The sequence below is a fragment of the Columba livia genome, chromosome 1 (assembly GCF_036013475.1).
Source record: "Columba livia isolate bColLiv1 breed racing homer chromosome 1, bColLiv1.pat.W.v2, whole genome shotgun sequence".
Classification (NCBI taxonomy): domain Eukaryota; kingdom Metazoa; phylum Chordata; class Aves; order Columbiformes; family Columbidae; genus Columba; species Columba livia.
This window is the reverse complement of record NC_088602.1, coordinates 187,137,336-187,159,304: the sequence shown is the minus strand read 5'-3', so window position 1 is coordinate 187,159,304 and position 21,969 is coordinate 187,137,336. Positions and strand designations below refer to the sequence as shown.

The following is a 21,969-nucleotide window of genomic DNA, read 5'->3' as shown; positions in this document are numbered from 1 at the left end:
GTATATTTACTGTCACTGAGTAATTGGAAATAATGTTCACATGTAGTGAAGCTCATAATAAATGAAACAACTCATACAAAATTAAATGCAAGTGAAAGATTAACGTGCAAAGGCTTGAAAGTCTGGGCAAAGAAACTATGAGGGAGCTGGCTGAACTGAAAAAAAAAGACAAGGAATTATCCATGTAAAAAATTAAAATATCCTCTGATTAATTTCATACAGCTAAGCCAACTGCTATTATTTGTTTTCATGCAATTACTGCAGGTTCATTTTTCTAAATTAAAGCCTTAGATCTTACAACTATTTAAAAATGATGCCACCTTGAACCAATCACCCAAACTGCATTCCTGTTAGGCATAATCTCCCAGGAATGCAATCTAATATTCATGCAGCATCCAGCCACTGATTAAGATACCAAAATCACAAGGTTGCTGGTTTCTATGTTGTGATCATGATTCCATTGCCATTAAATTATGAAATAAATCTGAATTAAAAAATAGATTCCATTAAGGTCTTTACAAATGTGGGCCAATCTATTTCTCCATAAGCAGATGTGAAGAATGAGGTAATTAAAAAAATCAGGTTTGCATATGCGCATAGAACTAGAAGTATATTTGGGCAGAAAGTGCCAGATTTTTGATCCCAGATTGGTAAAATCCCTTTGTGAGTCCACATCCCTTGGCAATCTGAGGTAAGATTGTAGGATCTACAGAGTTGCAGATTTCTGTGCTATCAGGGTGACCCAAGGCCCTATGAAGTGGGTTGGTGGGAACTCAAATAATATATCAGAACAATCAAGGGAAATGTCTTTCTGTTTGGCCAGCTAGTGAGAATTAAATGGGAATGGTGGAATGCATTTCAGATCTTCTTTTCTGACTGCACAGAATGGTCAGCCCTCCATTCCCATACAGCCATGCTTTAGCTCAGAGGCATTTACAGAGGGGTTTAGTCTTCTGGGAATTTAGAACGTCACTTTTTAAGAGAAAGAAAGTGAAAATACAAAGAGGTAGATTTAATCCATCTCATCTGGTTTCATAAAACACGTACAGTTCTGGGATTTTACACAATGTTCTTGGCTCCATCCTCGAAGGCAAAATGCCATTTTCCTAGTGCAAGCTGCTCCAGCACCTGATGAAACTCTACTTGCCTGGATGCAGAAATAAACTGATGACAAAACTGTTAAAACTAACGAGGTATCAAAAGCATTCAAGGACTTTCTTTTTACTTTCCTCAAGGATAGAGTCTAGTTTTTGGAGGCTGATGGCTTCTCCCGGGTACATCTATGCCTCTTTTAGGCACATTGACCTCTCAAGACTCATTAACAACAGCTCCAAGAGCTCAAATTCTCCCCTTATCCTCCCCAGAAGTGCATACTCTCTGTTGAAATTCCTCTGACAGAGAAGCAAGACCAAATCTGCACATGAGCTCATACAAAATGATGGAGGAGTGCATGAAAAATGCTGACGATCGATCACGCCCTGCTGTTTTCCACCCAGTTCCACACAAAGCATCTGAAATATTTCACTTTGAAGTTCTCTTTTTCGCTCAAAAGCTCTGTGGAAATGGTGAACAACAGCAATGACCCATGAAGACACTAACATCTGGGTTCTAGACAAAAAAGGGTCAATACAGCCTTCTGGGTGAAACAGAGGGAAGAATTTTCTCCATGCATAAATACCTGCCCTGTGATTTACTCCCTCTTTCCCAGCTCCATTTGGACTGAGCTATGTTCGTGCCTCTTTCATACTGAGCAGAGCAGATTAAAGGATCGGTTAACTAACCACACCTGCCGAGTTTGGTCCCAAGGCAGGACAGAGGCCAAGGCAATGGGCTGAAAACATGTGAGCTGCTGAGGAGCCTGAGGTGGAAACCAGCTGTGAGGTTGACGCGAAGCACGTGAGGCCAGATGGGTTTGATAACACTCCCAAAGCTGTGCTCAGTCCCAGTAAGCCTCACACTGGCAGAGGCACGAAACCAGTGGCAACTGTTTTTTTTCCCCACTCTCTTTCTGCCTGTGATATTTAAGGAGAAAAATCAAAGCCTTGTAGTTATTAATATTTTTATTCTGCTTTATGTAAAGGCGACTGCTGTGGTGAAGAGAACTAAATATAACCCACTAGCTACAAGAAAATAGTTAGGATTTCTATGTTAGTCCTTGGCCAGCAGACACTGCAAGGACACTCCGGAGCCTATGATTGAATTTTACTATCGCCACCACCAAATTTCATTTTGTTTGGTTTAAGCTACTCCTAGGTTTTATTTGCTACAGTATATTTTGTTTTCCAGTGTATATTGTGGGTGCCTGATGAAGGAAACTTTATTTTAAGATCTTTTATTTTTGGGGGTCTTTAGGGGAAGTATATCACAGCTGTCCTGACATTTCTTCACAGCAAAAATTAGTGTTTCCACTTTAATTCCTGGCATCATGGTCCACCTTTGTACCTGTGAAGATCTATGGAGCTTCTGTGCTATCCCTGCACACATCCACGTCCCATAACAGTTTTGGCCAAGAGTGAGGCTTACAGAAAAATAGTCATGACTTGGCAAAATAAGCAAAGGGATTTTATTCTTCTCTTGAGAGATTCAGAAAACATTTGATGGTCTCTCTTATTTGAAGTAATTTGTTTTGACAGAAAACAAATTCCTAAATTCATGCTGGGAAAATGCTGGCATTTCACTTGTGTGGGTGATAATCTATTTTAATATTTGTGCACTTTTGATAACTATACTTAAAAAAAGTTCTAGGATTTTGCCCATAAGAATTAACTTTTTGAGTTCTGTCTTCTAAGTGATAGATCAAATTGCTTGCATCATTATTCTAGTCAGCAAGCAAACTCCTGAGATTTCTACCAACTAGTAGCTTCTTACTGGCTTAAAGATCCCAGCTGACTGTAAAACACTATAAATTATTAACTCTTGGTTTCAAAGAGATATCTTTTGTTGAATCTTTTTTTTTCTTCCAGTTTTAACTTTTCGATAACAATTTCTTCTCATACTGTATTTCATTCTGTGAAAGAACATGCACCTGTCATCTCTCTTTTGATCACGTAGAGGAAATGTAATCTTCCTGTAAGATACGACAGTTCAAGTTTTATGGTCTGAAACAGATTTTAATGGAATAAATTGTGGTAGTTTCCTACTCTTGTGTTAAGCAGACAATCCAGATTCAGTTAATAAGTATTAATATCCTTGTAGCATCACAGGGTATTTCTTACTGTGCCAAATATAACTTTATCTATAGAGGTACCAGAAGGCTTCTCTGTCCTTGTATTCATTGAGGAATTCAGGCATGGGCTTACTGAGGATATCTGAGTGCATTATTCCATTTTTCACTGAAGAAATATTGTTTACTGAGAATCAAGAGCAAAGCACCTGGACAGGTATGAGCCTCCTTTATTCCTCAAAGCCTTTTCTGGTTTCCAAAGGGAGTCATGTAATATTCGTGGGTCTTCTTTAGGGCAATGAATGACATGTTTGGATTCTCAGCAAATGATCCCCCGTAATAGGAACCTGGGAACTCAGCTTCTATACCAACAAGCTGGTGTCATGAGTATGGGGAAGGACTTGGGAGCTACAGAAATAGTCTGGTGGCTTTGGCGACACTTCTTTAAGTATCATATAAAAAATTACTGTCATCAACCTGCTTGCTTCACTGCTCAAAAATTATACTCTCTGTTTTCATTTAGGGTCACTTTCACTAAACCTGGGGTGCACTTCCTCCTTTGCTGTACATAAAGCACAAGAAATACAAACCTAAGACAGATCCCTTCTTTGCTGATGCAGAAGAGCACTCGCTATAAAAAGACGTTCCACATACTCGAAATACATCTTAAAGAAAACCAGAAAAACTTTAAATATCTTGTTTTTCAAACTCTTTGCTTTCACTGGTTTGGCAGCCTCTGGGCTGATTTTGTGCCTAGGTATAATAATGTGTTTGCTTATTTATTTTTTATTTAAACCATTGACTGCTGTCATTTGTAGTATATTGTGAAGAGGCCTTGACAAAACTTTGAATGAACAGAAGAACATATTCTCAGTTGCCGTACTCCTATATTTTACCATGTCACAGTTTCACCAGTCCAGTAGCTATAAAACAGAAGACAGAATTTCTATAGATTTCAGACCAAATAAATAAATAAATAAATAAATAAATAAAAACCACAGCAGTTAGATTGGTCTTTCAATCTTAAGCTCCATTTAAATGTATCTCTGGTTTGATGGGAGTCTGATGACCTGCACAGTTAGGAAGGCTTTTGGTAAAACCCTGTGAGACTGAGGTATGGCAAACAGATAAACTGCCTGTGCAGAAGCAGTAGGGATACGTAATGCAAAGCAAATAATATAAGAACCTGGAAGCTGTGCAACATCCTTCTATACATGCTACTTTTGCAGAAGAACATGCTTATTTTTATTTCAAGGAACCACCACTGCAGCAGTTCTGCCCATCCTTGGGCAGCATCTCACTATGAACGGTGAGGGACAAGTGCCACAGTACAAACTGTTTTTATTTAGGCCTACCTTTGAGTCACAGATGCGAACCTCATTGTGTACCCTTTTGTTTCGAAGCACCTGTCAGTTAAATTCTATCTTATATACCTGGGAATGATACAAGCATAAACTATTACCTCATGGAAATGGCAGCCGCACTTCCCTTGCAGGAATTCTTTGTAACGCCCCATGGTGATGATAAAGGTGTCAACAACTTCATAGCCAAAATTTTTTGCTGTATCCAGAATAACCAAGTTTTCATTCCACAGGTTTTGCACTTCTTCCTGCGTTGCAAATAAAATATTGCAATGTCTTGTCAGAAGGACTGTTTAAAGGTTATTGTGTTCTGCCAAGGAAATCACTAGCAAAACTGTATTTTGAATTCACATTATAGTCCAGATGTGAATTACTATAAATTTACTCTTCAAAACAGCTGCTCCTCCAAGACTGTTGCAGACTTTTGCAGAAATTATCAATACTTTTCAGTATTTGGGCAGCTTCCTTCACAGGAATATTTCAATGTTGTTTAAAATATAATTACTGGGTAGCTGTTTTTAATATGTACTTAGCTAATATAAGGTGTAGTTGGGAAAAAAAAATAAATCCTCTTATACAGTTCTGAAACAAATGGTGAAATTGTTCCTGTGAAGAAAAATTCAGCTTCAAATCGAAGTAATTGAGACTTGCTTAAAAACAAGTATAAGGCCCTGAGTATCTTAGAAATGGTTATGCTGAAGGACAGACTATTATTTCTCAAGATACTGCAGGAACTCCAGGAATAGAAAAAAGCCATACATTTGGCAAGCTGGTGGATTTGACACTGAAGATAGAAGGGCTTTGAGAGTAGCTGGGTTAATCCAGAAGTCTAGAGCACCCAAATGCCATGGGTAATTTGGCACGTTATTCCAATATTGAAAGGGAAAAGAAAATCAGTTATGCACTGTAGTTGATTTCTAGAGATTTGTAAATCTACTGGATGAGAAACAGAAAAAGGTAGTCCTGGGAAGACTTTAATACTCTTTCTATCCTTGCCTCACCTACCTTTGATCAAAGTTCTGCTTCTTCCTCCTAGGACTGAACTCTGCTGAAATCTATGGCAGGAATTACGACAATGTTCATGGCAACAATTTCTCTACTGTATCGTAATTTGGTCATCCGGATAAATTAAGGAAATGGTTGGAATCAGTAAGAAGACATACAGTAGAGACAAGGCAAGTAGTACTAACTTAGAAATAATGGGTAAAATCTGACAGGACGGCCTCTGTAGCAAAAAGCCGAGAGTAGCAGTAAGTCACACGCTGAATACAGCAGTGTGCTACGGTTGCAATAAGGCATGGGTGCCAATCCCTAGTGTGATAGGAGTGCTGTATGTAAACTGTGAAAGCTAATAATTTTCTCTTTTCAACACCAGTGAATAGCTGGAGCATTACGCGCAGTGTTGGTAGGCATCACTGTCTCCGTTCTGCCCTCTGGCGCTTCCAAGCCCCAACTTATCCACACATTTATATGTGTTCAATAGAAAACCACCATCCAAATTGTAAATAAAAATATGTAATTGAATGAGTTACACAGCACATTGAAATGAGCCCATCTGTTACTCTGAGAGTCTTGGATATGATTTAAGTTGATTGTAACATCCAATTAACATACAAATAATAGGCTAGATTCACCGGTACATTCCAGCTGCTCTGTGATGTTCTGGTTCTATAGACTGGTTAAGACAGATTTATAGACAGCAGTGCAATGCAGCCACACCAGTGAACCTAAGCCAGCAGTAACCACAGAGGAAGTCTAGTGAGGGCTCAATCTGCCTATTCCCAGCTCAATTTCTCAGTTTTAGCAGCCCAATCAATATCAGGGCTTCTTCTGGTTCTTGGGACAGCTGACTGACCATGGAGTCTTGAATGGCCCTCTGATTGCAGGGAAACTGATTTGAATCTGTATTAGCAAACTGTATGAGCGAATATAAACACTCTTTCTTTTTTCCACTTAAGGCTTGCTCATCAGAGGTTCTAACATATTTTGACCAGACAGCAAAATTATTGCTGAAAGGACAAGTCTTCCATGAAAATGCACTCTAAATATACTGTAGCTTACCTGTGATAGAGAATGTATTCCATCCACTGGGAGGTGAAAGCCCATTCCTATGGATTTGATAATTACCAGGATATTTGACAGATTTTCCCTGTTTGGCAAATTTAAAAAAAAAGAAAAAAAGGACATGCATTTTACTTAACAGACACATCAAAAGATGCTGCATTTTTATTTTTCCAAAGTCACTTAACTGCACACCTATGAGAAAACAAATGAAATATTGTTTCTCATAATTTATCATATCAAGACTTGGAATAACACCAAGTACATGACATTACCTGTTCAACACCTTTTGGATAATTTGCAGGTGATTGGAATTAAGCCACTGAACACCACCTACAATTAATACAGTCTGGTCTGTGTTCTCCAGAGGACGTGATCTGAAACCCAGAAAGGAGAAACAACACGTGTTGCCTTAAAACAGATGGCAAACATTTTAACTGCATTGCGCTGCATTTCAGTGAACTGTATCTGGCATCCTGATCAGAGGCCTCATGTCATTTTCTGCTATTTTTCAACCACACAGTACAGTCTGCACACATTACATTTAATTGTTTACCGACTTTAATCATAAAATGTGTTAAACACATTTGTGAATACAACAAGAATACAAATGACCCAGCAATAGAGTTTGTACGGTACCTCTGTAGCAGCTGTTCTAGTGCTTTCTCAAAAGTTGGTCTCTGGTTTGCATTCATCCAAAACTGGGGGTAGTAGGAGTAACTGATGAATGTTTTTCCCTCGTTGATATTGTGATAACATTTAACATCGTGAGTCTTTTGCCATTCCTGAAGAGTCTTATTCACTCTTTCTATTAGGTAGTACATCATCCCTCTGTTAGTTGAGTCACCTATAAAAAGAATCTTTGGATGGAAAAAAAGATATGACCAACTTAGAAGTTGTACACTCCAAAAAACAAAAGCTATGAAAATAATACAGCTAGTCTGGACACTTTTAAACTATTTTCATAATGTTCAAGAAAACTCTTTGTGAGCTGCCAGCTCTCGAGCCCTGACATCTCAATACTAACATTTTCCTTTAGCAAAATCAATGCAATCAAAACCAAAAAGCTATATTGTTTTGAAGATAAAAAGTACAAGTTATAGATGGCTATAGATGCACAGTTAGTCCTGCATTTTTCATCTTTGTTGATAATTTATTTTGCTTAAGTTTATACTGACTTCCAATTGCTAGAACAGAGCATTGCATGATTGCTTGCAGCTTCCTGCCTTTCTTCCTCCAGTTTTTAATGTGGTTTGTTCCTACAGAGCGCATCTCAGTTAATGTCTGCCTTCCATAAATGTTGTATTTACACCAAAGTAAGACACACTCACACACATCAATGGATGCAGCTGCTGCTTTATTTGTAAAGAGACGGTCTTTCTACCATTTCAGAGAGGGGAAAAAAAAGGGGTTATTTTGCTAGCAGATGATTTGAATAGATCCCTGGCATGTGTGATGTGACCACCAGGAAGCATTATAGCCTGAAGGGAGTTAGAAGTGCCATCAGGATAGCAGAAATACTTCAAGTATCAGCAGTTTTCACTGGGCTGCTCTGAACTTGCAAACGAATGAAGAAGTGAAATCTGGGCTTGCTTCTTGTCATTCTGTAGACTCCCTTGGCAAACCAAACATCTCTGTATGTGGGGACCACATAATTTAATGTGTGGGGTTTTTTTATGTAATTGCCCTATTTTTAGTGGGTATGACTAGCATTTCCTTCTGCTGAAGAGAACATGTAAGCAATGACAAGGGTCCAAAAGAGAAGAGAACCCAGGTTCATTGTGGTTTGCCAGGGAAACTATGTACATAATCAGTTATTACCACAGTCACCTCAGACAGAAATCCACATAGAGGAGCATAAATGTAAAACTGGGTGTCAGAAACTCCACAGAGCCATAACACAAGAACAGCCCTGTTCTCTACACAGCAATGTGTATCTTCTCCTATCTCCTCTGGCACTCAGGGTAGTTGGCATCCTGCAAGTTGGGTTTTTGTTTTTCAGTTTGGTTTGGAGTTTGATGCTTTACCACTTCCACCTTGAATATTTGGTTATGCAAATAAAATTCAGACTGCAAAGATTACGTGTTTAAGAATACATTTCCAAAGCTTCTCTTAGAGATTTTACACGGTGAAAGCATTTTGGACTTCTCTCATCCAATATACCTCTATTTATCTATTCTCTTCAGGAATGTCACAGTTTTAGTGACTGATTCCTGTTCCCACCGTGAACCCATTGTGAGTAAAAATAAACCACAACAGTGTACCAATGATGGCTGCCATAGAAAAGAAGCAGTTTCAGACAAACATTTCCTGATCTAGTGCAAGGGCCAAGAATGGGCATGAGAATGATTTGAACATCCCAGGCCTTTCCTGTTGTGGGCTGCAGAGAAGGCCTTGGTAGGTTATGTATGGTAGCAAACGAATTAAACCAAGCACCACCTGTACTGCACCTCTCAAAGCTGCTTCATAGAGTAAATCCTTAAACAGCTGTTGTTCATGCCTGGACTATGCAAGTGCTTCTCTCATTTGTAAGGGAATTTCCAAGTCCTTTTACATTGTGTCAGAAGAAATCTCTTTAAACTAAGCATAACACGACTCACAGAAGTCAAGAATCCTTGGAAGGACTGGTTGGTATTCTCTCTTTCCCTCTCTAACAGACACAAACATGTACACCTTTAGTTACAATTAGGAAGACAGTCCACACTTACAATATGTCCTAATTCTAAAGTAGGTTAACTTGAGGTTTTAAAACCCAATTCTTTTAACTTGCAAAATCTCTTAATCTCTCCAGTCTGTCTATACCCATGTCTCTTTAATCTGTTTCATAAGTCCATCACTGCGGTATCTAGATGTGTATCTATTTAAAAAGCAGTTCTCAGATATTAGCAGCCAGGATATAATTAACTTGCAATGTGGGTGAGAACATTTCTGTTAAAACAGAGAACAACATTAGCAGAATAACAAATAGGCTGTACTGGGTTACACACATGGAGCAGTTGGCAGAACATGCTGGATTGTTTCTGTTTGACTTCTAATCACATATGATAACATTTTTTTATCTCTGCACACTGGGACTTCAAATTGCAAAGGCATATTCAGCTATTAATTACATTGATTTGGCAGATGTGACATGTCTTGTGCAGACCTGGTTAAACACATTTTGTTGTGGTATGTAGACCATCATGAATCATCTTTCAAAGCATCCACCTTTTGCAAGTCAGCTTCATTTACAGCAAATGCTTAAAGACCCAAGGGCTAAAGTAAGTGGTGTATAGCCTCATGAGAAAACTTATATCATTAAACTAAGCCAAGAGAGAGCTTAAATGAATTGGAATAATTTTTCAATGTAATTGAACATGTGGTACCTATGGCCATATTTATTTCTATAGAGTTGCATGAACTTACTTTAGCCGTGAGTGCTATGTAGTATTTATTATAATATGGTTTGAACCAGGGACTCTGGGGATGATTCTGTATTCAGCTCTATGAGAACAATGAATAAAACGATGGCTCAGGTGTGTAGAATATGCCATATCTTGTTTTCTTTACAGTCTGGCACAAGGCAGACACTGTTCAGGTCAATGGGGGATTTGTCTGCAGGATGACTAAAGGATCAGACATACAGAAGGCTGTAATTTTGCCAGACAAAGAACAACACTTTCACGCAGACAGATGTTCTCAGTGTCTTCTGTTGCAACTGTTTTGCGTGAAAAATTCCATTATAGCTTGCAGGCTTTAAAAGATTGTGTAAGCATAGTGGAATTCACTTCTTAACTAGACCTATCATTATAAATTAACCACACTTAGGAAATTTAAACACCTGTAAGTCCAAAACACTACTTAACTCTAAAATATTATTAAGAAATTATAAGTTAAAATACCTGTTTTAACAGCTGAATTTTAAGTACTTCAGCAAATATTGCCTTTTCATATTTCCTGTTCTTAATTACACATGACTCAATGGTACTTTATTATAAGACTAAACTCTGAGTAGTATTTCTTAATGATAAACAAAATACATATGCCCCCACTATTGAGGCCAGCTTTCTATATGCTGTTAATTGGATAAATAATTACCTGTTAGAATCCCTTTTCCTTCACCCATTTTTAAAAGTTCTTGTACAAAAATCAAAGCATCATATCTTAACAGAATTGTATAAATCTTACAGCAAAAAATCATTAACCACAGTTACAGAGGATTTTGTTGAGCCAATATAATACAGATATATTTTTATTATGATCGCCTATTTCTTTTATTCAATTAGGGTGTACATATGGGGTTCCCCAAGAACAACACAAATGCATCTCATTAGCTTTAGAGTTTAAAATAGAGGAGAAAAAGGACTGCAAATATTAAAAGTGGATTGAAAGAAAATCAGTCAGAATCACGTTAGCCTCAACTCTTCAAAATTTTGCTCTTTACTGTGTCTGAAATACAAACATATGACTGACTAGTGTTGCTAACACATCATAAAGCAAAATAAGGCCTTATAAGCTGTTTTTGCGGAGGCATATCCTTTCTCTCATCTCCACCAATCTGAGTGTTATTGTTTCACTACAGGTGGTCTTAAGTTTTCATGAAACAGAAAACAACTTAGCTGAAACACAGTTTTATATGCACACCAATTAAAATGGCAATTAATGATGATGTGAAATCAATCAGAAGTCACAGCCAGGGAAAATGAATTTCTGTTATAGAGGAAGGAGATGACCGTTTTAGAGATGAGCTCTGAAAAAAATAAATCCATTTTAATAAAAGATGTGAAAGTAGCCTGGAGTTAGAAAGTATTTTTTAAGTTTTATTTGTGATGTAGATAGGAAAGAAATGCTCTGTTTGGATGACCATAAACATATTTCAGAAACATTGACAAATGCATAAAAGAAATTAATGAGCAAGAGACTTAGCTGAATGCTGTATTTTACTGTCGTTTTATAAAACGTGGGAAAATCAGAATGATTGCACTTAAATAGTTGATCTTACATGTGCTGCGCTTACACCAAAAAGAGCATTCACTGTACATCTTATTTCATCAGTTGTTGCAGTACACTCAGACCAGGGACACAGCACAACAATGATTAACTCATTGCATGCTTCCCTTCGCATTCATTAGAAATAGAAAGACAAGCAGGCTTGTTTTTTTTCTTTCTTTCTTTCTTTTCTTTCTTCCTTCCTTCCTTCCTTCTTTTTTTTTTATTCTTTGTTTTGTTTTGTTTATAAAACTAATAGGAAAGTATACGAAAAGTGCCTGCAGCTATCATAGTTGAAATTTAGCAGCAGCATGTCAAATAACATCTACTGTTTAAAAGAAAAGACATAATCACAGACACTTCTGTTGTTTATAATGTCTTATCATGACATTTTAACCATAAGAAGTAAAGCCAGAAGGTCAGAATCCTGAAACCCCCTTTATTTTTTTAGGCCAAAAATCAACGACTTCAGTCTAGTGAATCACAAATGCCGCTAGTTGCTTTACCTTTGATTCCTGATCAAATGTTGCATGACTCTGACCTTTTTATGAAGGGTGTTCAGAAGACAAATTTGGTCATAGAGGGCTGTCAGTGTTTTGATGGAAGGTGTGACATCATTTGACGTAGGGATGCTACAGCCGTGCACATCTCTGCTTTCCTGAGGAAGGACTGGTAATTATGCAGGCTGTATGGAGGTTTTATTGCCTTAGTTCAGGATAAACTTTTAGCAAGAATTCAGGTGCAGTGTGTGTGAAGAATTCAGCTCCTGCAAGTAAGAAAATGGTGCTGGGGTAGGGATAGTTCCGGGTGACTTTCAGTTCTGATGGAACAATTTTGCCTCTGATGCTGCAAAATATACGTCAAGTTACATCACTCTTTCATAAAGGATTTTTAACTTCAGGGACCAAAGTTACACAAGCTGAAGCTGCTCAGTTTGGCGGCACACTACATACTCCGGAATGCAGGGGCACAGAGGTTAGTTGGGCACATTTTGAGAACTGAACATGAGTGAGCTCTTGTTCTTATCAAACTTCAGCAAATGACAGTGTAAATCAAACAGTATTCTAGATCATCTCAGTGTCCTCACTTGAGTTGGTTATTTTTGCCCTTATGGTTTGCACTTAGGGTCTTTTTACATTCTGTGTACATTTCCGATGTTGAAACTTTCATCTTATTTTGCTACAGAAACTATGACGTCATTAGTTTGGGTGGAAGTCAGTGATCTCTGTAGTGCTTAAAGTCGAGGTATATCATGGTTTTAAATGAATGTAATAAAATAGGAAACATGAATATTTATAGATGGTTACCAAAATCTCTTGTATAATAAAAATGTATTTGTTCACAAAAATTATATATTACTGTCAATTCAATAGCTCCCTTATAAAAGATCCAGATCTCTTAAACATATATAGTAGCGCATTGTAAAACTGATGTCAAAAGTCTCTTTCAGTTACAACCTGAAAAAAAAAAAATATTTTTCTATTACATTGCTCAGACTGTGTGAAGTAATTCTAAAGTTTGCCATAATCACAGACAGAATTGGGACCTTATCACTCAAGCCGAGGACCATTTTTACTCATCTGACTTAGGTATGAAGAAAGACTCTCTCAGTTATTAAGTTCTACTGACACAAGGGAGTTGCTCCAGGCTCTAAATTTATTTATTTGGTGAAAGAAGCAAAAATACTATTGCAAAATACCACACAAAGTTAAAACCACTGCAAAGTGATGACAAAAATAACATGAAAGAGAAAGATAGAGGAGAAGGATGCCAAAAGGGGAACATGCATTACAATGATGATTTAAAAGAATAAACCAGTTAAAAGGATATCTATGCAGTGATCCAGCAGATTTCTACAGAGCAGTGAAGGTTATCAGACAATGATGTAAGACTTTTGCAAAAGATGCAGAATAGGAAACAAGTGCAATTAGTTTAACTGAGGTTTTTCTTGCATGATGTTAATGTAGTTCACACAGGATCTGACACTCATCTGACATTAGATCAGCGACCTCAAAGAGTCAGAACATAGTGGAATTTGAATTAAGAAATCAAGCTCACAAACATTCATTTCATATACTTGGTTTTAATGGACCCTTAAGAGACACTGTCCCGTTTTTGTCACTGTTGAATGTAAGTGGTCAAATTCAGGAGGTGGGAATGTCAGCATAATCCTCCCAGCAATACCCTGGCAATCTGCTTCCATAGCAGCATATTGTTCCCCTGCGGCCCTCCAATTGTCTGACCAAAGGGTGTTTGCTTATTGAAGCAGCCCAATGTCTATGCAAATTAAAGACCAAAGCAAAGCTTTGGTCTTTTTATTGTGGTCAATCCGGAAGTACTTGTTTTGTACATGAGGACCAAATCAAGCTTCTCCTCCATCATATAAACCTAAAGGGTTTTTTTAGAAAAATATTTCAGGAGAAGCCCACAGCTCTATAGTAATGGAGAAAACCACAGGCAGAAATAAAGCCAAATGCCCATGAAGAAACTTGTGCAGGACAAGAAACGATCAGAAAATATAGAGGAAATGTTAACCAAAAGACTATTATTTTTGTATTTGGCTATATACAAATGCTCTTGGATTTTATCAAAATGCCACTTTTTGTTACTATTTTCTTAACCTAGACAACATGCTATAAAAATCTTTATAACAATTATTTACTTACTTTCTGGATATTTGTATCCTCAGTAAGGTACCTGAGCCTCAGACCAGAGCGCTCTCAACAGTTTTACAGTCATAGCATGCTTATTAAGGAGACCTTGTGTTTCCAAGCAATCACTTTAGAAGCTTCACTACAAGAAAAGAATGTGCAAGAAGACTTGGTAAGATTAGTGTGCACAAGCAATGCCATGCAGTAGGTATGCAGCAGAAGAAACCCAACTTGCACGTCAAGTGTGAGATGAACTGAGACAACAATGCAAATCCATCCTCCATTTATAGTCCTTATATACTCACTGCAGGTCTAAATAGCAACCATGTACACCAAAGGTCTTGAAACTCCACTGGTGTGATGTAAGCTCCATGTGAAACGGCAGCAGACAAATGTGACTGCATATGAGGCTAAATTATAGATAGTGGCTGGTTTTCATTGCTGCGGATTTTCCATCCAAATCTTTTTCTAATTCTGATTAAAAGGGATTTTTTCTTACACATCAATCATAAGATTGTTTTTAAGGCTTCAGGACACTAAATATCCAGGTGAATAAAAACAAATAAAATGTAAAATCTATTACATACCCTTCTGCCCTCCACACAGCGCTGGAGCTCAGGCTTGGCCAGCACAGAGTGTCGGCAGCCGTGGGGCTGCCAAGTTATTTCTCTCCAGTCACAGGTCCTGTTGTCAGAGCAGCTGAGACAAGGAACGATCCACTGTCCTGTAAAACAGTAACAGGATGTCAGCATCTCCTCTGTATTTTTCTGACTAGCCTTATTATACAGTGAGATATTTTTGAGTGGTTTTTTTATGTGAGTTTTCTCTAAATTAAATGCCCCTCAACCCTTTGAGGAGACTGTTTCCTTTCTTTGTGTTATTGCCCTTTTGATTTAGCAAGATTGGGAGTTTTTTCTTTCCATGAAAGAGCTGCAAATGCTTGAATTTGACAGTTGTGTGGGGGTTCATTTTTCAGTTCACATAACTTTTCTTGTAGCAGCTTGTCCTTTCTCAACAGAAGGCATACGAGAAAGGGAAAGGGGATGAGGAGGCTGGATAGGAATAGAAAATACATTCAGAAATGTATGAAGACAAGATTAATTCTCACCTAACACTAAAAATCTAAAAGCTGGGTGGTTGATTGAAGCTAAATTATGAGAGCTTCTGGACAGAAACATGAATATGAGATTATACAGATAATGTACAGGTGAGAGAGGATGACTTTACCTCAGAAATACTGATTACTTTAAATTGTGAGAGTTCAGAAAACACCCCAGACTACATGTACACATTTCGGAGGGTTAAAATAAGGTGAGGTGAATAACATATGTGATTTATTGGAATCTGATGCCTATTTTCAAAAATGGTTTTATATATTAGGAGCATACAAGGAATTACAAAAATTCCTTGGGTTTTAGGCATCTCTTACCTAAGGTTGAATGGTTTTGTCATTTTGGTTCTCTGAAGATATTAATTTCCAAAATCCTACATGAAGGTAAAGGTATTTAGGTTCTGAAGGAAGACTGAAAACTTTTGAGTTGCCTTTATATTCAGATCAACACAAGAAATACTTTTCTCACCCGAACAAGTGCATCCTCTTGACAATATCTCCCAGTGTCAACGCACCTCTGCCAGCCAAACCCACTTTGGCCTCTGATTAAAGGCGTTGCACAAGGAAAAGTGCAGAGGCCTCCAGGTCCTTATGTCAATGGTATCAGACCTTGCTAGCACAGCCGGGTTTCTCATTGCAGCCCAGCAAACAGCTCCAAAAGCAAATGTTTGGAGAGCTGATCCTGGAGTTCATGACTGCCACTATTACGGGGCAGCAGCTTAGCAGCCAGTTGGGTGGTTTTGCTGTGTGTGATAGATTGCTGCTACAAAAGAAGCCACAGCAAAAATCCAAGGCTGCTGCCTGTGGACATTTATCAGGCCAGGGACTGAGTGGGAGGCTGAGTGAAGCAACCCTGTGGGATCCCAGCACCTTGGGAGAGTCAGCTGCTGCTTCAGGAGCAAGGGAATTTCCAGGGAGGCAGCCTGTCCTTGCACTGAACAAAAGACCCAAGCAAATGTTTTGGTAAGTAGCAAGACAAATAATTTTAGCAGATAAAAATGTCCTTCTAAATGAAACCATCAAGAATTGTTTGTTTGGGAGCCTGCACTGGTACATCTAAGGGCAGAATATATCCCACAGTGTTACCACCACACAGTTCCAGCTTCTGTGTAGCCTGCACAGTTGCACCTACTTCTCCCTCATGCAGAACATGCCCATCCCACCCTCAGCTACACTTGTAGATGAGGTGGAGCAAGTAGCAGCAGACGGGACCTAAATAAAAGCCTGGACATTGACTTTATCATGCTGTGGATCAGTAAGCATAACCCAGCTCCCTTGGTTCCCACAGGTGCCTCCAGAAGGCTGCCATTGGGCAAGCAATGGGGTTCAGCACGATGTAAGGAGAGGAAGGAGGGATGCTCAGTTCCATCATGCTAGGGTACAGGTGGGGAGATGAAGCTGCTCAGTGCTTCTTGTCCAGATGAGTCCCAAACTTGCATCACCTGTGTCCTAATCACCTAGCTATTTGTCCTTAAGGATAAGTCTCATCAGCTGAGGTTTTGCAAAAGATGCAGCTCAAAATTAATTAGGATGGGAAAGTAGCATGATTGCAACTTGATTATTTATTTGGAGATATCCAAATGTTGGTCCCTGGGTGAGATTCTATGTAGACTTTTCATCTAGGCATTACAGTGAATCTTTATCAAAGTGCAAGGTCGCTGATGACACAGGAATAGATGCCATGCAAACACCTTTATTTTATTGCTTTATGAATTTTTTGTAACAGGGTATGGACAGAATGGTTGGTTAGTTTGAAGTCTGGATTGAGACTATGTTCAAAAAACAAATGAGTTTTTTCCTCATGTAATTTTTCTTTCAAACTAAATATCTAAACATTCTGTCAATGTCTATAACAGCCAAGCCTGGCAGTATTCAAGAAACATTTGGACAATGCTCTCCAACATGTGGTGTGAATTTTGGGGTTGTCCTATGCAGGGACAGGAGTTAGAGCTGATAATCCTTGTGGGTCCCTTTCAACTCAGGACTTTCTACAATTCTATGATCTGAGATCCTTCATTTTACGGTATTTTCTTCTTAACATCCTGTACGTTTATGAGCTGATCTGGTTTTAGGTACTAAAACAGAACTGTATAAAATGACTATCCAGGGGCTGAAACATCTGAACAATAAAAGTTTAAATTTTGGCAACTGAAAGTGACAAGTGTCTCTTTCAAATAGTGTTTGATTTATATTCAATAGCTCTCTAGGTATATTAAGAAAAAAAAATAGGTCCATTTTTGGCATATGCTAAAGGTTAGTGGAAAATGTAAAACAATGAGAGAACAAGGACATATGGACATAAACTCATCTTTATAGGAAGCACTGACATTTAATGCTAATAGAATAGTTGCAGTTTTTATATTTATATGGATTTTTAAAATTATGTATGTAAATTTACGCAATTAATGTAATTATTATTAACTTTTCCTACTGTAACTTCACAACAATTAGTCAATGCATTTTTACTGAGAGCAAGAAAGAGAGAGCTGCTGTTACTTTAAGTTTATCCCCAAATTAAAAACTGGTAAAGACAAAGTTTTATGAAAGCCTGTAGGTAAGAGGTTTTCCACAGGAAGAGTGAAAGTAAACTGGATTTTTGGCTCATTAAAGCAGTTTTTCAGTTGCGTACATCCATCTTTTGCTTAAGATAAGAGATTAAACAATGCCACTGCTCCCATAAACTGTTTTCCTAAAATGGTATGTAAAGAAATATACTTAAAAAAAAACAAACATTAGGACTGTTTACCTTGTATTTTAAAAACATTAGCCTAAAGTTAAAAGTTTTTAACCAATAATGGCTATACACTTAATTTGATAGTTTTTTTTCTTCTGGGCAGGGCTTTCAGCCTCTTTTATCTTTATTCCAACTTTCCCATCTTCGTAGCCACAGATACACATATTTTGCTTTCAAGAACAAAATCAATGTATTTCTATAGTGCCAAACAATTATCCATATAAAAAGAAAAAAAAAAAGCTAAGCTGACAACTCAAAATATAAATATTTAACCTAAATTGATGCTAAATATAGCTTGTTGAATTATAACTAGTTTACTTTTACATTTGGTGTCTATTTGGCTTCCTATGTCTTTAAAAACATGTTTTATCCACGAATCTGTGACAGACTTTTTTTTTTTTTTTTCTTTTAGTTGCATCTGTGAACATAAAAAAAATATTTTTAAAGAACATGATTTTGATGCTACAGAAAAAATTGCCTCAGGCCTACAAACTTATGTCCAAACGGAAATTTACTCTTTGTAATCAAAGGAGACACTCATTTAATTAAATATCAGTTTAAGTCTCTGCTGGACTGAAATCCAGGTAGTCGTTAAATGCGAAGACAGAGCTCCTACAGAATTGTGTTAAACTGGATACAGTCATAGAAAATGTGGACAGCTGGATACAACTAAAACACACGTGTCATAGCAGTGAGGCAAAACATTAGAAATGAGGCTGTGATCTCTTAGGCAGCAGCTTTTCTAATTGTTTGCACACGAAATTTCCACAGACTGCAGTAGCCCAATTCATTTGCAGGAGTTTAGCGCAATGCTGGGTTTGCTTGGTCTCTGTCAATTTATTTCTCTCTCTGAGGAGCCAAACACATGGTTACTGGTTGTCGACTTCTGTGTTATTAATAATGCAGTGATACTGAACAGAGAGGTAATTTTCCTATGATAGCCCGGTTCAAATGCCATTGAATCAAAATGTATTTTCTGAAGTAAAAAAGTATTTTTGTAGCTACAGATACCATAAGTTCATGCCATGATCCAAACAAGATGGAAAGAGACAAACTTCCCCTGTTGAATATTTCAATTTGTTGTGTTTCTTTTTTTTTTTAAAAAAAAAAAAAAGCAAACCAGCACACAAAAACCCAAAACAAACCGAAAACAGAGAGAGAAAAAGTGAAAGAAATGGTGTAAATTAAGGGCAGAGCTTCCTCCAAAGCAGAGTGCTGTGGTGACGAAGACGGGAGGCAGCCAGTTCTGCCTTTGGTTAGACCCTGAACTACCACCTCTGCCCTGCATCGAAGGACTAGAAATGAGGCACAAAATCTTGTTTGTACTGAACTGCAAAGCAGACTTCTAAGTTTTATCTTTAATGTCAGAATTAAGGTTCCATCTCTATGTCTGCCTATGTCTGTACATAACACAAGCTTTTGCCAGCATAGGTACATTTTTCTGTGATAGTACCTCGGTATCCCTATACAACTAAGCTGTTCACTGGCGTAAGAACAATGTATGACACTGCCTTACTTCTGCAGAAGTTTTGGATTTTCTTCTGAGAGGAAACAAGACATTGCTTGCCTTCTCTGAAAATTCAATTTATTTAAGTAAAAGAGATGTTGCTGTTTTGGCTGTGAATTTACAATTGCTCCCATGCGTGTTAGGAAAATGTTAACTGCCAGGCATCGGATATCCTTCAGTTGTTACAAATTTGGAACAATTTTCCACAAAAAGCAATCCTTTCCAGTTCCACTTGGAAGTTGTGACGTACATTAAAACTATAAAACCACTCATTGCCAGATATTGCAAACCCCAGTTCTAGGCTTAGGAGACACCGCTTGGCAATCTTTGCTTTATAAGCAGAATTTTTCTTCTCTGTTTAATATACTTGTCCTTTGAGACTACAACTCCTGAAGTTTGTTTCCATCTAAAATGTGTATAGTATTTGCAAGAAGGCTGTTAAAAGACACTTTCTATTCAGCTTCACTTACCTAGATACAATATTCAAAAGAAACATGTTATATATCAGGAGAAACAGATAGTCTGCCCCAGAAAGACTCTTCTGTCGGTTTGATTTGGGCATCCTAGTCAAGAACTTTATGTCCTGATATAGTAGCATAGGATGAGTTGTGCTTCTTTATGATTCACAACTTGCTGTGTGATTAAAATATTCTGCCAGGTACAACAGTGTATAGCCTGTATGTTCCCTTCATATAACACAAAATGAATACATGTATGCCTGTCTGGTTCACACAAAGTGATGCATTGAGGCAGTTCCCACATTCCTTCTACTCTGTATTGATTATTTCACGAGTTTTTGCAAATTTACTGCTGTGAGAAGCTGCTCCTATTTATGGTAAGATAAAAAATACAATTGTGTTAGGAGACCATACAGGAGTGTTATTTTTCATTTGTCTATTAAAGAATTGAACACAATTACTTATTGTCTAATCCAGCAACAAATTCAGCTATGAATAAGATTGCATGCCTGAGTTGTCTTGTGGATTACTCAGATTATTAAAGTACACTTGCACAAATCTTCATGTATCTGTGACCTAGATGTTTGTCTGCTGTTCTGTGGTGATCTGGGTTCTCCTGCAACCAAAGAGATGTCTTGATTGTATTGGTTATTGTATAATGTTTGATTTGTCCATCTTCTTTTTTATGGTCTCAAAATGTGAAAAAAACACATGCTTTACTGTTGGAAAGTGTCAACTGGTCTTGTGTTTCCAATATAGGAGCGGAAATATAAAATTCAAATGGCTCAAAATGTTGTGTTCATTTTCTAATGCTAATTTTTGTTTGGAGGAGATGATACCTCCCATGTAGAATAAAGAATTTTTATTTTAAATTGTTTTGATGGAAATATTGCAATGTATTTTAAAGGCTACATGACAATAGCACAAGCAGTGGTAGATCACTGATTAGAATCTTATTAACCAAAAATTGCCTCATAAATGAATTAACCTGTTTTTAAAAATCTGTAACTGTTACAAGTGATCAGTTAAATTTATTGTGTGTAGGTTATTGCATGTCCATAGAAAAGAGGAAGCGTTGTTTCTAGTTTTACTTTGATGAGGTGCATGAGTTCATTTTCAGAAGAAAGATGAAGTACGAACCTTTTGTGTCTCCAGCGTCACAGGTCTTGAACACCGTCTGTGAAATTGCTGAGAGGTATTCATGAGACAGAGGCTGCAAGCCACAGGACTCCTCTGGACGAATTCGAGAACCACAGTCCTGAATTAAAATGAAATCTGTGAAAATGACAGCACCACACCCATCCGTATGACTTTGAAATCCTTTTCAAGGTCATTTAAAGAGGAAAAAAGTTATTTAGGGTTTGTTGGTTCTGCAATTCATTCAGCCTTTGCTCTTCAAGACATATTTTTAACATGAAATTCAGAATCCCTTTTCCATTCAGACAATGGTTTTGTAATAAATCATCCCAATCTGCAGTAAATGTATAAGGTGCTACATTTCCTAAAGTTACAAAAAAAATTTTTAAGTCAAACATATATAACATTCATATAATGTTGTGTTGTCTCTACTTATTGTACCATCTCTACCTATTTGCCCTTAGCAGTTTTCTATGCATATCTGCAGTCATATGGAATACATTTCTGTGATGAAATGCCCCAAATTCACTTCAGGAGATACAGGTGCTTAAAGAAAAGAGGAAAAAAAAATGTCAAGGGAAAAAGGTCTGAGCTAGTAGAGCAATTACAAATACTTATTAGGGGTTCTGACAGAAAGGTTTTAATATAACTATAAATATAATCTTCTTGTGGTTCTTCATGTGAAATGTAATCCATAGTGAACCTCAGACACGACCATAAGGTTAACATTAATAATGGACATATTTCTTTCTAAGAACATTTACCTTTAACTACTTTTCTTCATAGAAAAGAATCTGACCTTTCTTTATCATGTTCTA

General features: G+C 37.5%; 1 protein-coding gene across 3 annotated transcripts in view; it reads right to left on the bottom strand.

The window, feature by feature from the left end:
• The window catches only part of CPED1 (cadherin like and PC-esterase domain containing 1), a 148,253-nt gene that overhangs the window by 4,295 nt on the left and 121,989 nt on the right, over nucleotides 1-21,969 (bottom strand). For 2 of the 3 annotated variants that reach the window (XM_005507728.3, XM_065048827.1), the window contains 6 exons: nucleotides 21,155-21,272; nucleotides 14,792-14,928; nucleotides 7,225-7,445; nucleotides 6,861-6,962; nucleotides 6,586-6,673; nucleotides 4,626-4,772 (listed from right to left, as the gene is read on the bottom strand). In XM_005507728.3, the coding sequence (XP_005507785.2) occupies nucleotides 4,626-4,772; nucleotides 6,586-6,673; nucleotides 6,861-6,962; nucleotides 7,225-7,445; nucleotides 14,792-14,928; nucleotides 21,155-21,272 (813 nt within the window). Of the gene's footprint in view, nucleotides 1-4,625; nucleotides 4,773-6,585; nucleotides 6,674-6,860; nucleotides 6,963-7,224; nucleotides 7,446-14,219; nucleotides 14,347-14,791; nucleotides 14,929-21,154; nucleotides 21,273-21,969 lie in introns of all 3 variants that reach the window. The other variant, XR_010469575.1, reaches the window with a different exon arrangement.